This window comes from Saccostrea cucullata, unplaced genomic scaffold (genome assembly GCF_032062105.1).
Source record: "Saccostrea cucullata isolate Sc308-1 unplaced genomic scaffold, CSIRO_AGI_Scuc_v1 ctg13486, whole genome shotgun sequence".
NCBI classification, from domain to species: Eukaryota; Metazoa; Mollusca; class Bivalvia; order Ostreida; family Ostreidae; genus Saccostrea; species Saccostrea cuccullata.
In genome coordinates, this window is record NW_026920838.1 from 1 (window position 1) to 17,441 (window position 17,441).

At 32.4% G+C, this 17,441-nt stretch overlaps 1 protein-coding gene and 1 long non-coding RNA gene across 2 annotated transcripts; both read right to left on the reverse strand.

Annotated features, from left to right (window-relative positions):
• Positions 1-6,385: 6,385 nt before the first annotated feature.
• Positions 6,386-8,764, reverse strand: LOC134258460 (uncharacterized). Its single transcript, XR_009990161.1, has 3 exons — positions 8,608-8,764; positions 7,435-7,505; positions 6,386-6,449 (listed from the first exon to the last, which is right to left on the reverse strand). It is a non-coding gene; the product is annotated as an uncharacterized LOC134258460 (long non-coding RNA).
• A 4,505-nt stretch (positions 8,765-13,269) lies between these two features.
• LOC134258459 (uncharacterized) lies at positions 13,270-17,226 on the reverse strand (the record flags this gene model as incomplete). Its single annotated transcript, XM_062741025.1, has 3 exons — positions 13,270-13,929; positions 16,719-16,892; positions 17,026-17,226. Coding segments are annotated over 3 exons (902 nt in total), but the record flags the coding sequence as incomplete, so codon positions are not given.
• Between the last annotated feature and the right edge of the window lie 215 nt (positions 17,227-17,441).

Genomic DNA, 17,441 nt, shown 5'->3' on the forward strand with positions numbered 1-17,441 from the left:
TGTAATACTGTCTTAGTTTCTAAAAATAAAATAATTCTTACATTATGAAATAATTTTCTCTCCATGCTTTATTTTTTTCTCATCACATGACGTTGTTTTACGTGGAAAAAAAGGGAGAGGGGTTAAAAAGCGACAAAATTACGAAATTTACTAATATCGTGTATTATACAGAAAAATAAAATATTTTGGTGGTTGCATTTAAATGATTCAGGGACTTTTTTTAAACTCAAGCTAATCCATGCATAATTAAGTCCGCAGTAAAAAGGGATGTGTATAAACTCTTCAACATGTTCAAGGAGAAAGACTAAAATCGTTTACTTTTCAATTTGGTTGCAGTGTTTGTTTTTTCTAACTCAATAATTGAAATAAAACAAGATAAAATTAATGAACCTATACCTAGAAATTGATACCTCGTAATAAATTATGTTCTACAAGTGATTACAATTTTTTAAAAACCCTGATGTAAATAATAGAAATGCCAGAATGAGCCAGCTTTCAATATGCACAGTCTATAGGCCTAGAGCTTCCAGGTATGCAAGATCAGCGAAACGTTTTAGCGCAATTTGACGTCATTTTAATTGTGACGTTATTGTTTTCAATTGTGACGGCAGTCAAGGGTACTGTGACGTGCCTGAGTTGACGCTGCGTTAAAACGTATGCGCAGATCAAGTAGATTGGGCCTCGTTAACATTCTTTGTGCCGCGGGCCTATTTTGGGCCTATTTTCAAATACTACGTTAAGTGCCGCGGGCCTATTTTGGGCCTACCGTTAGCTTATTTACGTCACAAGTAAAACTGATTATGACGTTACGTCATCATTCTGAGTTTCGCGCCATTTTAGCCTCTTGTTACAGGAACCCATCATATTACGTTCTACTGAAAAATTTATGTCGGAACAAGTTGCTGTCCTTTAAAAAAGGACTGCAATACGTGGACCATATGCATGTTTTTTTCTAACTGAAATTCAATTAAGAAAATTTTTAGGTGTAGGGAATATTCATGTAGGTTTGTTCACTTTTTCTACAATGATCTGCCTACTTATAACTGATTGTAGTCTCAAAGCAAAATAATGTGAAATGTTAAAAAGTGAAATTTTATCTCCGATTAGCGACTTTCAGTTTAGTCATTTTAAAAAAATCGGGTTATTTTGCTACGTGTAACTCATACTGGCTGGGACTTGACATCTGTTCTGGATTTATACGGAAGAAATTTATCATGGGAAAAATGGAGAGCTGATGATTTACGAGAAGCACAGCTCTGTAGAACGCAGATTTTTTTGTCGGACCCCCCCCCCCCCACGCACACACACATTAAAAGCCGTTTCTATAGACCTTTATCAAACGATATTTTGTTTGCTGAAACACTAAATTATTTTGCGAGCCTTGATGCACAATGTATGAGCCGATGGTAGAGAGTGCTATATACTGTATAACTTCTTAAAATGCTTGTACCATGGAATCAGTGTTTAGTTTGTATATAAAAGTATATGTAAAAGAGAGAAAATCGGATCTGCCAATGAATATGTAAATGCGATATGCAGAATTAAAAGCGCGATTTGCCAATGAATGGTATATTTTAATTCGAATAGGGCGAATTATTATACGGGCAAGTTACCTAAGGTGGGAACTTTCTAGCATTCTCGCGCATGCGTAACCTGTCGTTTGCCCAGGGCATCCGGTTTAACTTCGCTTATATATTTACTGCGTGGACCTCATGGTCCACGCAATGAATGTTAAACGGGTATTTTATTTGTTTTTGTCACTAGAAAATTAAAATAGTACCTTCTGATTTGAAATTAAACAACTTTCTGCGTTTTCAATCCTCGTTTGAGCGATGCAAGCAATCATAATCCCATACGGAGAAATTTCAAAAAAAAAAAAATTACTCAATATTTAGTCTGTCTTCAAAACGGGAATAATTTACTATTACTCATAAAAAAAACTTAATGTTTTGATCGTGGAAATACTAGTAATGCTATATCATTTTGTATTTTCTGAAAATAATATTTAATCTTTAATCGTCATGATATATTATAAAGTTTATTACATTAAAACCCTGAAGGGCTTTTTGACAGACTATAAAAAGTTTTAAAGTTTCATCCTCGGGAGCATAACAAAATGAAAGGGTGTATTTCATACATGCCACATAATAAAAAAAATCCACAAAGAGACGAGAAACTTTACAGATAAACCCCTCAATTTTGTAATACATGTAGTCCAGGCGCAGATCCAGGATTTGAAGCTAGAGGGGGCGCAAAAAATAAGCAAGGGGTCTGGGGGCCGCCTTGAGGCGAAGCCCCCGGAAGCTCCTGGATTCTAGAGATTTTGTAGGGTAAAAATGAGGTCTACCAAGTAGACATATTTCCATTTTCTACAGGAAACTGTGATTTACGTTAACTTTGACAATTTTAGGGGGGCGCGCGCCGGGTGCGCCCCCCTTAAATCCGCCACTGTAGTCAGTGCATGACATCGCCAATTGCCGGAAAAAGACTGCTTATGTCCATTGAACAATATTATTATGGCTCTTTTTTCTGCAAGAAACGACTTTGAAATAGAACCTCTTTATTTAAAAGACCAACAGAGATTGAATTTCTTTTAGGCACGAATCATCGATTTTAATTGCCGACAGGGGAGGGGGGAGCCGGGTTAGTATTTTTTCGCTTGCTTCTCCTGTTCGATTATATCTCAGTGGCGTAGCATCGTTTTTGAAAGTGGGGGGGGGGGGGGTGGGCAGCCAGAGAAAAAACATTTTTTACTTACCTGGAATTTCGTGGGGAGGGAGGTGGGGGGTGGATGGGTGGGTAGGTAAACAAACTTTTTCTCAGTGTCAAGTACTTTCAGTACCATTTCTAATACTCTAATACTACATTTTCGGTACATCACTAAAAGTTGGGGGGAGGGGGGGCAATCAGGCTTTCATTTAACATTTCCTATAGTATAAGTAAGGTTGGGAAAAAAGTGGGGGGGGGCAGCCCCCCCCCCCTCCGTACGCCCCTGTATCTCACTATAATATTATTGAATTATGGCAGGTTTTTAAAATCAGAGGGCAGGCAAGATATTTTGTCTATCGAAATTGGGGCAAGTACCCCGACCCGCCACCCAAGCGGGCAAATACCTCTAATATCTTGATTTCCTCGAGATTTCAACGTTACTTAAACCAGTAGTAATATACATGTATTATTCATTTTATTTTCTAGCAGCTATGCAAGCGATTTAAAAAGAACTAGATATGTCAATTTACAAACGCCTCTTGATTTTTAAGGGCGTTGAAGGGTTTATTTAGCAAAGAACAAACACTTGTTTGTATTTTTATTTTGTTTTGTATTTGTTTGTTGGAGTTTTTTTTTTGTGATATATATTTTTAAAATCAATATTTTTAAAATATCATTACTATACTATGAGTTAAAATTAGCATAGAAACAAATGCCCATTATTAAATTAATAAAATCTGTAGAGAAATAATGAAGTAAGTTTTTATAAACTTAACATTTAAACCTCTTTCTTTGATTGATTCAAACAATCCATAGATTGCATCCAAGTATCCGGATCAAAAGTGAAAAGACGAAGAAAACATACGAAGTAACTCACGTCTTATAGTCGTGTATTCTTGGTTATATTTTTTAGAGCACGATTAGAAAATGTGACAGTATTATCAATAAAAACGTGTTAACAAATATAAAAAAAATAATTTATAACAAAACGCTACAACTGTGCATTTTTAACTTCAATAAAAAGCCTATGAGATGTAAACGTGCGTAAAAGTAGCATGCTCTGTGAAGCATGTTTTATGAAATTAATATAGCTCTACATAAGTTTTTTAAAAATCACCGGAAAATATCAAATCTTTGTATATTTTTTAGAAAATAGGTAAAGTTTTTATCTGGTGAGTTTGACCGGTTTCAATGAAATGGTATACTCACAAAAGAACTTGTCCGCGAACTTTTCTAACAACACTCGTACAAATGGTTTAGGAAAAGAAGAAATCAAGTGTGCAAAGGCCCGTATAACAAGGTGGTACTTTTTTCCCTAGTTTATAGTTCAATAGTAAATCTTATTAGACTCTCCAAAAAATATTTTGACAGACTAGTCTATCAATATATTTTTTCGGAGTGCTAGAGTAAAGTTTTCAGCTACGGGCCGGGTACATTTGATATACATGTATTACGTAAGGTCTACGTTAAAAACTATATAATTGAGGTGTACAAACAGAAATGAATCCTTTTCAAGTACGATAGAATTTTCAACGATAATTCACGAAAACCTTTTAAAGGTACTTGGACACAGATTTGAAATTAATATTTTCTCATTTTTTCTGTATAATATCACGAATTATATATTTTAATAGCATTTCACACAAAAATTAATTAAAAATCTTATTTCATTTTAAAGTTATTAAAACTTTAAATTTTTTGGCGGGTTTGATTGACACATCCTTGCACTTTCACAAATTTTAACTTTATTCTTAATCCTTAGGAAAAGTGGCAATTTTGATGTGTTTTAATGAGAAATATTAAAACTTTTATCAAGAAAAATAATTTTATTCAGAGTAGAGATGTTAGAAAGCAAAACACCTTCACAAGTATCGTCATTCCGAACTAAGAGATGCGTACAGAGTTTAGCAAATCGAGCACACTCGTGTTATGTACACAGATTTTGTAAACAGGACTCGAGTTCTGTTATTGTTTATATTTAGAATTCAACTGCACGGACTGACAATATATTGTGTGTTTGTTTTGCTTTCGAACGTGTCTACTCTGAATTTTCTGGATTATAGTATTAATATTTTTCATTTATACAAAACGAGATTGCCACTTTTCCTAAGGATTAAGAATAAAATTAAATTTGTGAGAGTGCAAGGATATATCAATCAAACCCGCCGAAAAATTTGAAATTTTAATATCTTTTAAACGAAATAAGATTTTTAATTAATTTTTGTGTGAAATGCTATTAAAATATATAAGTCGTAATATTATAGAGAAAATAATAACTTCAAATCTGTGTCCAAGTACCTTTAATAGTTATTTATGCATTACATGTACTGTGTTTTAATACCACTGCATTTGTATATATTTATTTTTACTCGTATTGCGTTCATTATTATGTAATATATAGTTTGAACCACAGGTTCTTGACGTAACATAAAATTATTTTTCTTATTAAAAAATAATAATAATACCTACCCATAAATCAACTGGAAATATATTATTTGTGCATAAATTTTGCGTGAATTTAATTTTTGTAAATATATTTTTGAAGGGTCTTGTCGTTGTAGAATTCATTCTATATTGTCTGTATTTAAACCATTTTCTGCAAAAAGTGAAAGGCGAAAAAGTTTTTTATACCTTTACCTACTTTGTTTGTGACGTCATAGTAACGTAACGTCATAGATTTGTCGTAATAAAAAACTGTTACGGCACTGAACGTAATTTGAACTCCAAATCTCTACGGCAGCGAAAAGGTTAATTGCTACGGCCTTTAATACGACATTTAGATAAATCAACAATTCATATGAATTATTAATATTTTTTATTAGTCATTTATTGGACATATCCAACTTAACTAGAAATAAAAGCAACACAGAGTCTGACGCATCTGTTTCATATATGGATGCTTTGCTTAAGAAATACATTGATATTGATAGCAAATTGACGACTATACATGTAGTCTTTATTATTCTAATTTTTCTATCGCGAACTTTCCTTATTTGTGTAGCAATATATGTACCTCTTTCGCCTATAAATGGAGTTAATTATATCCACAGTTTGATTCCATATACAAGAGTACCAACACTTTATAAACGAGGTAAGCTACCGAAAAAATATGCAATATTCTGTAAAGTTTAGCATATTTTGTGGTCGATAGAATGACCTTGTTTGCAAATCCAATCCGTCGTCGAATGCTCACTAATTTTTTTTTTCAAACAAATTATTCGGTAATTATTTTTGCACTTTTTCTGTGTACCCGATTATGACAAGGAGCACACAGTAGGTGTGACTCGTAGGCAGGGGAAGCTTACTCCTCCATGGAAGTTGATCCCATCTTTGTTTAAGAGGGTCTTAGTAAATTGATTTTTGAGAATGACCACTGCTCGTTTTCTTCATATCTCATTTGATTAAAGTGAAAGATATGAAGATAACGAACAGTATTCAATATCAAATTCCATAAAACAATACAAAATAGGAGTAGAGTAAACAATGAACTCCAAAACATAAAAGAAAAAAAAGTTCTTAAATTATTTCCTTTTTCGTATTTCGTTAATTTTATTTACTTACAAAATGCATGCAATTTGATGAAATAGATAAAGCAAGCAAATGAGCAGCTAATGATTAACCCTTCTTTAAAAATTTAATTGTCTTTGTTATATTTAATGTAAGTATGTTTTAAACATTACCTTCAAATTCCTCTTCTTGTTCTTCTATTTTAACGTTTCTATGCAAAGTAGTAGCTACAACTAGAATGTAAAGTAATTTTTTGAATGTTGACCACCATGATGTAGAATAAGGAATATCACCATTATATAGATTATAAATAGACAAAAGTTTATGAAATTAAATTTAATTTAAGTGGGAAATTGAAAGAAGTTAATATAGATGTCATTGCTCTCAATGGAATTGCGAAGTCAAAAGATAATGTAAACTAAAGAATCGTTTTAATTACGCTTTATGGAGGTTAGAATGTTGCTTTAAAAAATTTACAGACTTTCCAATTTTTGTTATCATGGCAGCATCAAATTAAAAAACCAGTATCTCAGTGCATTCTACTTGCATGCCAGATTATATTATAATAAGACTATTTCAAACTGTATTAAAAGTATCACTTTAAAAGTATCTTAGTGTAGTCTATTTGTGTGCAAAGTTATATTGAAATCGGACCAAAGCTGTGGGAGCAGTAGCAATTTGAAAGCATTTCACAGAATTTTCTATTTTTAGTTGCCACGACAACACTGCTCATCAAAATCAAAAGCCGATAAAGAGAATTATGTATCTTAGTGTAGTCTATTGGTGTGCCAAGTTATATTGAAATGAGACCAAAACTGTAGGATGAGTAAAGCAATTTCATAGAAAGAAATTATTTCACAGAAATTTCTATATTTAGTAACCATGGCAACACCGTTCATTGAAATCAAATATCGATGCACTAGTTTATGTATCTTAGTGTAATCTACTTGTGTGCCAAGATTTATTGGAATCAGATCAAAACTATGGGAGGAGTAGCGTTTTGAAAAATTGTTTACAGACATACGGACAGTCGACGGACACCTTGCCATCGCAATAGCTCTTCTTGTCTCTGACCAGCAGAGCTAAAACTTATTTACATAACCGCCGCTCCCAACCCAACCCTTGGGCTTGAATCCGTTGGACGTTAAGTTTTGTACGCTTAGAGTTTCTGATAACTTGATTCAAAACCTATTTAATACAATATTTAAGGACTTTTACCTGCAAAATCTTGGTAAAAAAGAAAAACCGACATAGTAAGCCAAAAAGCTTTGTAATTCATCGTTTTAAACCTGAAAATGATATAAGTGAAACATCAGGGATTAGTTTAATACGTTGTTTAACTTCCTACTTTCTTTCTTTTAAAATATATATACAAGCTATACTTAAACAGAATATTAGATTCAATATATGAACATATTTCAGTTTTAAGAGCTAATTTGACAAGAAACAAATTGAAACTGCGATTTTTTTTGTATGTACAAGATATACAGCAAAGAGTTATTTATTTTTTCAAATAAATTGCACGACAAAAGCTTTTTTAGGAATCTCGAAAAATGAAAAATGAGCATAAAAAATAATCTTCTGGAAAGGACCTTTTCAGATTTGTTACTAAAATAACGAATTAATAAACCAAATTAGTCTGCGAGTTTGACTATTAAAGAGTGTAAATCACAAATACTCGACACGTATTGTTCTCGGTTTATTAGTCCTGAATTACTAAAATTTCCACAAAGTACATTGCACTCGAATTCAAACTGCTTTCAATATTCATGTAGTTAATTAATTTGGCATTAACACCTCTCTAGTTAATTCAAAACTTACAACATGATATTAATGCTTTGAAAATCGTGAATCTTTTTTGTTTAAATTTTGTCAATCATTTACAATACCGATACCAACAGGACAGCAATTTCAAACGGGGCCAGTTCTTGGACAGACCTCCGAAAATTTAGATAACATGAATTTATTTCACGAAATAAAAGCTTACACCACGATTATTTGAAATAATCATGCTGATGATTTTTATTCCACAAAATTATGATCTTCCAATTTATTTAAAATATACATCCTCTTCAGAAAAATGAAAACTTTAAATACATTTAAAAATAAATTTTTGAATAGCAATGCATGATTATATTAAAAACTGGAAAAAAAATGCACATTTTAATATACATGAAATTAAATGCAAAATCTGGTAGAAGCCTTGTAACAATACTGCTAAATGATAAAAAATTATCTAAACGTTACAATGCTTAACCTTGATAAATCATTCTTGTAATAAGCAGCGCTTTAGCATTAGCGGTTGATAAATTATTAAATGATACTTCTCATTAGGGGATGCTGAATTGCATTTTTCTCCGAAGTTTCAAAAATCGTGGCAATTCTACTTACCAATCAATGCCTCTTCCCTTCTATTTAAAATTACTAATAAGTAAATACCGTAGATTGTCTTATTTTATGCAAAGTGAAATACCTAAACAAGTTACTTATATATCTTAAAAGTAACAAAATATGTCTAATTCATGTCTTTATAAATACATGAAAGTATCTGTGATGAGCCACTTAATAACGGAAACTTTTAAACTTTCATGGAAATCCTATTCTTTTTTTAGTAATCAGGGGTAATCAGGGGTAAATAGGATGACCACAAACAACACCCTTTTATAGTAGGATTTCCTCTCTAAGACGTCAATTGAGGGGTCATTAAAGATTTCCTGAATCAGAATTGTTTTGAGTAGTGTGTAAATACGGGTCACTTTTTTTCTATTTAATTACTATTTTCAGTTCACGACTAATGAATACAATTCTAAGAATGACATTTGTGAAAATGAAAAATATCGCAATATGAAGCAATTTATTTAAGGGATGAAGCTTATTTCAACTTTTGTTATACGATATAACATATATGTAACTTGGGGCATTTATAAACCGTGAAGCGGTTTATACAAAATTGTAAACTGCCCCAAGTTATGTTATATCGTATAACATAAGTTGAAATAATCTTCATTCCTTATAATTTAATTTCAGTGTTGACAATGAAACAATTTTTCCTCCGAAAAAGGGCTTCAAATATAGCATATTTTAAAAGTATCGCCAAGCGGAGTAATACATTTTTGGCGTAACTCTTGTGACGTAGGCAAGTTATGTTATATAAAATGGATATAATCTTTCACCCAATCAAAAGATGTGTTACAACTAGAATTAAATTATTTTTATAATAAAATAAAGACCTAATAAGCCCCCCCCCCCTTAAAAAAAATGGTAATATACCTTTGAAGAAAAAGAAAGATGTGGGAATAATACAGATATACACAAGTAATACGGTGGGATGTGATACATTTGAAAAATTTAATTGAACATATTTTATTGACAATTAAAGCCAAAAGGATAAGACACAAGTTCTACAACAACTTAGTCTTCTCCTTATACAAAATTTTATAACATTGCCAAATAAAGAACAATTATTTTCAGTAACAATTAGTAGTTCCAAAGACTGTAATCTCTTGATACCAGAATACAAGTCAATGTATACAATAAATTAAGATTTTTTCAGAGAATCGACCACATTCTTTTAAAAATGTATGAATAACTTTAAAAACTTCTACATTTTGTTGATCAGAGGATGAATCATCACCCCATAACATCAAATGGACATCTATTATGTACAAATTGTTGAATGATAATATATTATTCATGAGATAATATCTTGCTGTTGCATATTTTCAACATACTAAAAACAAATAAAAGGGATCCTCTATTTGTCCACATGAGCAATGCAGAATAGATAAGAATTTAAAATTCAATTATGTCTAAACCTTGTGTGAATTATATTCCAAAATCTCTTTCAAAAATACTTTGGAGGTTTAACGATATTGCTTGACAGACATTTTTTGAAGCTTTTCATGGAAGTTGCCTTCCTTATGTTGAGTTAAATTGCATTCAACTTTCTAACATTTTCTGGAAAAAAGGATTTATTGAATAGTTCTAATCTGCATTTTGGCAAGGAATAATTGGAGGAATTTATAGTAGAATATTTTATATATTGAGTGTACTTTAATCAAATGTAATCGGACTTAGACATTATTTTCAAAGGTTAAATAATATAGTTTTTATTTACTAAAATTAATGCCGAAATCGGAGAAATCTGCGTCCATTTTCTCCAATAATATACAGTGTATATCTTTCGGCTTTCAACATTCACGAAAAAGAAAAATCCTTTTTTTTACATAACCAGTTATTAACTATTTCTTTCAATAGGGTTAATTTGTTCGGAACGTTCAAGCGTTTGCGGAAAAAGTTAGTAAGAAAGTAAGTAAATATTTTTTTTTTATTTAAAGTCGGCATTTTTTTACAGTGAGCAACAAATAACACGAGCAACCCTCATGAAAACATCATCACAGCTGAATGTGAATTTACATTTTTATGAGTATTTTCATTTAAACTTATGTAAAACAGTCATGATTTCAACAAATATCTACACATTATATTTATATATACATGTACATTGGTCAATTGAAAAAAATGAAATATTTGATATGAAATATGTTTTTGATGTTATTTTTCTTGCGCGTTAAAAAATCCCTTGTTATAACGCTTTGTTTAATGGATAAATATTATAGAATTCATCTCTAAAGTTTTATTTTGCCAAATAGAGCTAGTTATAAATGGGTATATAATAAATTTATCATTATAACAGTAACTTGATCCGAAGGGTCGTATCACGTCGAGGTGACAGGCGCGGATCGTCAGATCAAACGAGAAGCGAAGTGTCGAGTTTGATCTGATGATCCGCGCCTGTCAACGATATCAATATTTTCTTTGATATTCATCTAACATTTAAGCATACTTTATGTAAAATATCTAAAATTTACAAAAATCTCACAAAGTTTGAAAAAATCTGCCTTTGAAATAACATACCTTCATAAGGGGGGCAAAAGGATCATTTTCTCATGATCATACTTAAAAACAACAACTTTGACCATTTGACCTTGGAGTTTGACCTACTTTTTACAAACTTTAACCTTGGCCATAACTTTTGAAAGGTTCGGGCTAAGACTTTCATTTTTCATATATGTAATCTTTGTGACAATACCTTTTATTGGGTATCAACAACTTTTACAATTTGATCATTACCATGTAGTTTGACCTAGCTTTAAAAAAAAACTTTAACCTTGGTCATAACTTTTGAATAGGTGGTGCCAGGGCTTTCATATTTCACAATTATATTTCTTGTAAAAAGGCCTTACTTCGGGTACCAACATATTTGATTTGCATTTGAGAATTTGTCCTTCGCTGTGTTGCCAAACGGTGGCATCAGTGTTTAGCAAATACATCTTATTTAAGATGGTCATGGATAAAAATGAATAGAATGATTCCAAATAAAGGTCCTGTCACAAGGAATACATAATCGAAAAGACTAATAACACTTCAAAAGCAATGGCCAAAGTTTAAGTTTTATTAAAGTAGATCAAAAGGTCTCATAGTCAATGTGAAAAAATAAAAAAAAAACCAAGAGGTGTTTGTGAAAGCTGATGCCCCCTGATAGCAAGATAGTAAAGACTTTTCATAAATGCAAATTGAATGTATTGGTACTCAAAGTATGGTCTTCTCACAAGAAATACAATTGTGAAATATGAAAACCCTAGCATCATCTGTTCATAAGTTATGTTTGAAAGGTCAAAGGGTCAAAGTTATTGGCTTCTTAAGAAAGGTCTTGTCACAAGAATTACATATGTGAAGTCTGAAGGCCCAAGTCTTAACCCTTTCAAAGCTATGACCAAGGTTAAAGTTTTTTTATAAAGTAGGTCAAACTCCAAGGGTCAAAGTCCCTTATATCAAATGAAAGGTCTTGTCACAAGGATTAAATATGTGAAGTATGAAAGTCCTAATCCTTCAAAAGTTGTGGTCAATGTTTGTTTTTTTAAACACAGGTCAAACTCCATGATCAAGGTCAAAGGGTCAAAGTTCTTCGTATCCAATGAAAGGTCTTCTTACAAGAATTACATACTGCAGTATGTGAATTACAAAAGCCCTAGCCCTTACCGTTCAAAAGTTATGGCCAAGGTTAAAGATTTATTATAAGTACGGAAATCTCCAAGGTCAAGGGAAAAAGTCAAAGTTGTTGGTATCAAATAAAAGGTCTTGCCATAAAAAATACAAATATGAAGTATGAAAGTGCTAGTATCTACCGTTCAAAAGTTATGGCCCAAGTAATCAAAAATTTTTGTGTATAAGTCGATCAAACTCTAAGGTCAAGGTCAAATTTGGTGGTACCCAAAGAAAGGTCATATCACAAGAATACACCTGTCAAAGATGAAAGCCATAGTCCCACCCAGTCTAAAGTTATTATGCCCCCGTAATCGAAGACTACAGGGAATATAGTTTTTGTTTTGTCCGTCTGTTTGTCCGCAAAAAATTGAACCTTTTGACTAACAGACAGTCAGACATACGAAAATGACAAAAACTATATTCCCCTGAATCTTCGACAATGGGGGCATTCAAAAATTTGAACAGTTTTCACATAAAAATGAGTGTTGTATTGACTAGCATTGGACAATGCATGACAGAATAACTGCACAATAGATAGCATCAAAGGTCATCCAAGGTTAAAAGCTTATAATCGGGGCCATATAGTACAGTCTTTTTGCTACCTTCTTTTCTCTTTTTTTCAGGAAGTGAATAGCAGGGGTTTTCTTTGATCATCTTCCTTTTCAGGCACATCTGGTTCATACTTACCAATGGTTTGTTATACCTATGTTTTGATTTTTTTTTAATTTGTTTGTCATGAAACTGGTTTTGAATACCTTTTGACTGGGGTTGATTCCCTTAACCCCCCCCCCCCCTGGAAAGAATCCTGGATCCATGTCTGTCTTTGTCAATTTTGGATTAAAATTAGCCTTGGGTTCTAAAGAAGAAGATGGAAATGTAAAAACCTGACAACAACAACAGACAATGGATACATTTTGATCAGAAAAACTCACTTGAACCTTTGGCTTCAATGAGCTAAACAAAGATCAACAGAGCACTTAAAAGGGGGTACTATTTATGTTAAAGGTATTGTAATTTTTTAAGGTCATTTTACAAGCATTTCAGAAATTAGCTTTCAAACACAGCAAGGTGTATTTAAGCTAATTCAACAAACAACAAAAGAAAATTTTTAATCATAAAAGCTTGTTGAACCTTTGGTTTAAACCTGTTCTTCATTATCAAGTACATTTTTGGCACAGAAAAAAAAATCCACATTAAAGTCAAGCCCTTCATATTCAATCACTGGAAAATTAGAAACACGACCTTTCAATAAATTTGAATATATGTTCCATTTTGCCTGTGTGAGTTCTTTAAAATGAGATTTGTACTCATCAAGCATTGGAAGATTGTCAATAAGAAGCCCACTGCAGAACATCCGATAATGAAGAACCATCCAAAGTATGATGACCGTCCCCAGGCAAAATTCATTACAGATAAATAATTTAATCACGTTACTGCAGAGTAGCACATCATTTTTTGCATCATACATTATTATTTGTATCTCTTCTGGAGAAATCAAAATATTTGGAACAAGGAAATTTTTCAAATCAGGATGGTTCTGCTTTTGGAGTAGGGAAGAGACAATTGTTTGTGCAATTGTCTGTTTTCTTACACCATCTAATGGTGAATGTTTCACTTCGGCAATAGATTTCCCACCAGTAGATTCTTTGGTTTCTTCCAAATTACCTAAAATTAAAAAAAAACATGTAATATAATATGTTAATCACCATGTTTACTATTGGTAATACAAAAAATTACACTCAGGGCCAAAAATTGTAGAAGGCTAGATTGTTTTCCCATGTACATTTTCAAAAGGGAAATTTTAGACCTGCCCTACCCAAACTTACCAAAGATCAATAAATTGAAAAAAATATTTAATCTACACAACTAAGGACATTGTTTACTTATGAACATCATACCCCCCCCCCCCTAAATACATTTCTATGAAAATCTAGGACACTCAATCATGCAAACTTAGTCCTCTTTAATCTAAACAAATTTTAATCTGCATGTACAACTCAACAATGTTTGCATATAATTACCATTAGTCATATAGCCATGCTGTCTTTTGAAAAAGAGAAAGATTTTATTCCCAGGAAAAATATTCATATCCTATACACTGCAGCTTGGAGTTAAACAAACTTAAATGTACAAACCTGGGGATAAAAAAAAACTTGGTTATGCTTTTCTTGAAAGAGAGGTTTTTGTAGTCTGCAGTCTTCAAATCAGACCTTTCATCCTATATTATGGCCCAACCCTATCCCTACCTAAACCATCACTAAATTAAATTTGATTGAATCCAAAACCCAAGAATACTTGCATATTTAAAATATCTCTTATTATCATTGTTTAACTGTATTAAAAAGATTTTCAAGGATGTTTTCCTATATGTTTAAATGTAAAACTTTAAACCTTATATATTTCACCCCTACTAATGTGTTCGGAACCTTTTATTTTTCTGTGTTCTGCAAATTATAAAGCCCGATGAGTTCTAAGTAGCTCTGGAAGTGGCTCTGGCGAGAGTTAGCGAGACTACAGCGAGATAGGGTAAATTATTCACGGAAATGTGGCTAGGAAGTGACTAGCACATGGAGATATGATAAACAGAAAAGTTATGTTGCATTTCAGTTTTCATCACCCTATAATATCTGTAGAAATGTACTTAATCAATCTCTCTTACATTCATTCAAACTCAGATAAATATTCTCTATAATACACTTTTCTGCAGTAATGAATTAAAATTTCTCTCTGGACAAAATTTTGCCTGGGAACCGGGGCTATACTTTTGGCGTCAGATTAGCAAATGCGGCACCAACATGACTTTGAATGACCAATCAGCTGAATGAGGATTGCATTATGGGTTACTACGAATACTACAGGAATTTTACACTTGAAATAAAAGAAAACCATGGAAGTAAATGAAAAGCAAGATTCCTTTCATGATCACAATGACAAAAAAGTCATTTGAATAAATGATGGAAGACTAGGTTTCTCAAAGTCATACTGCAAAAAAGCGATTTTGTGCTGTCTTAATTCCTTTGTTGTACTATCGGTGAATACAATTGTCAGGTGGATCCCCGGCCACGTGATCATGAGTATAGTTATGTAAACAAAGTTTTGTCCATTTAAATGCTTTTTTGAAGCGCTGGTGTTCTAAAGTAGACAAAAACTACATTTTTATAAACATATTTTTTTCTAGTTAACAACAATTTTTTCATAGTTTCTAATCTTTGTATTTTGTTCATAAGAATATTTTTTTTGATTTTGCACTCCATTGACACAATCCTAGATTGACCTGAACCACGTGTTCGAAGTAAACATAAATTTGGCGTAAACGTTGCTATTCATTGGTCAGTTGCTCGTGGTATTATCCTCTGTGCGCATTTATAACAATAGCCATATAAGGCAAGCAAAGGTTTGTCAGTGTGGATGAAATTACACATATTTTTTACCAGCGCATCGGTCGCTAGTGAGGTCTAATTTTCGCCATTATGTATGATACATTTTTATTTTAACCCCCCTCCCCTTTAGCCACCCTATTTCTGTTGAAAAATCATATAAGTCTTTCAAAAAGGTTGAATTCACATTTTCAAAGGACATGTTTTCAAAAGAAAAAGACTATAGCAATTTCCTGTTTTCTGCCAATTCTATTTATAAAACCCGTTCTACCCTATAATCCTTGAATAGGTCAACCCAAACCAGTGTCTTGAATTTAAATCACAATGACATTAGTAGGGGTGTATTTGTGGCTCAACTCTATCCTGGGAGCGATGAGTTGATAAAAATCAAATATCCATTATGTGAGAATACTTGCTTTGAACATGTTGAACTTCAATGTTCTCTGTTACAAAATTTGTTCAGGATGGAAATTTACATTAGAAAATTGAAGACCAATCATGAACTTAATCCCTTTTCAGCTAGTGACCTTGAACTGCCTGGAATACTGTAACCTTAATTGGTTTTAGGTTATGACACACACATTCAGGTCATAAAAATCTTTGGTTCCAATATCTCTCTATAACAAGCAAATGGTCCATAAATGACTGCATGATACATACACACAGACAAAGTGATATGCCATAAATCTTATCAAAACTTATCAATGAGCTTTTATATCCCAATAAAATGTTGTTTTGAAAGTCATACATACAGACAGATGGACAGTGAAATAAATTTAACCACAAAGTCAATTTATGTATTCTATTGTCAACTACCTAGCTCTTTATAAGAATTGGAAGGGTCATCATGATATGGTGCTACGACACCAAAGTGTTTGCAGATGGATGGACAGACAAGACAATGCAATAACTATGTAGGATGCCAGAAATTCATGCAGAGCTCTTAAATTTACATACATACATGTAACATTGGAAAATGCACGACAGCTACATGTAGACTGCACAATGGATAGCACTAAAGGTCATCTAAGGTTAAAAGCTTATAACCAGGACCATACATAATGGTCTTTTTGCTACCTTCTTTTCTCTTTTTTTCAGGAGGTGAGCAACAGGTTTCTTCCTCATCATCTTCCTTTACAGGCAACTCTGGTTCACATTTACCAATAGTTTTTATAGCTATGTCTGAGGGAGGTTGGTCAAGATGAGATGAGAAGACAACATCTATATGTCCATGCCATACAGCTTCATGACCTACATGAGAAGTATATAATTCTGCTATACCTCTTGATTATTTTCAAATAATTAAGAATGCCTATAAGGAGCTGAAATTAACAAGCAGATCAAAATGCTAGTGATGAGACTACACATATGAACAAAAACATACCAATGCCTGTATTTCCGAAATGTGGCAGTTTTTCACATCCACATTTGCATGTTCCTTTTCCTGTTGCTAATTTGTGATCAATGACATATGTACAGTCAGATGAAAGCTTTCCTAAGAGGTGTTCAGCCAAAGCTACTGATATGTCCGTCTTTGAAAAAGGGTTTTTTCCAAGTACTTTTTTAAGACTTTCCTCATGAGAACCTAAAAATTTAAATGTTGAAAAGGTTGTACAACACATAAAAAAATATTTTTTATCATCAGCATATATATAAGATCACTTAAAGGCTTTTGCTTTCTTTTTCTTAAGGAAGCTCCTATCACTGCACTCTATAGAGTTTTATTTGTAGGTTAGTTTTACGTTGTTAGAGTGATCTGCCCCTAGAAGTAAGGTAGGTAAAATGATTATTTACAGTTAA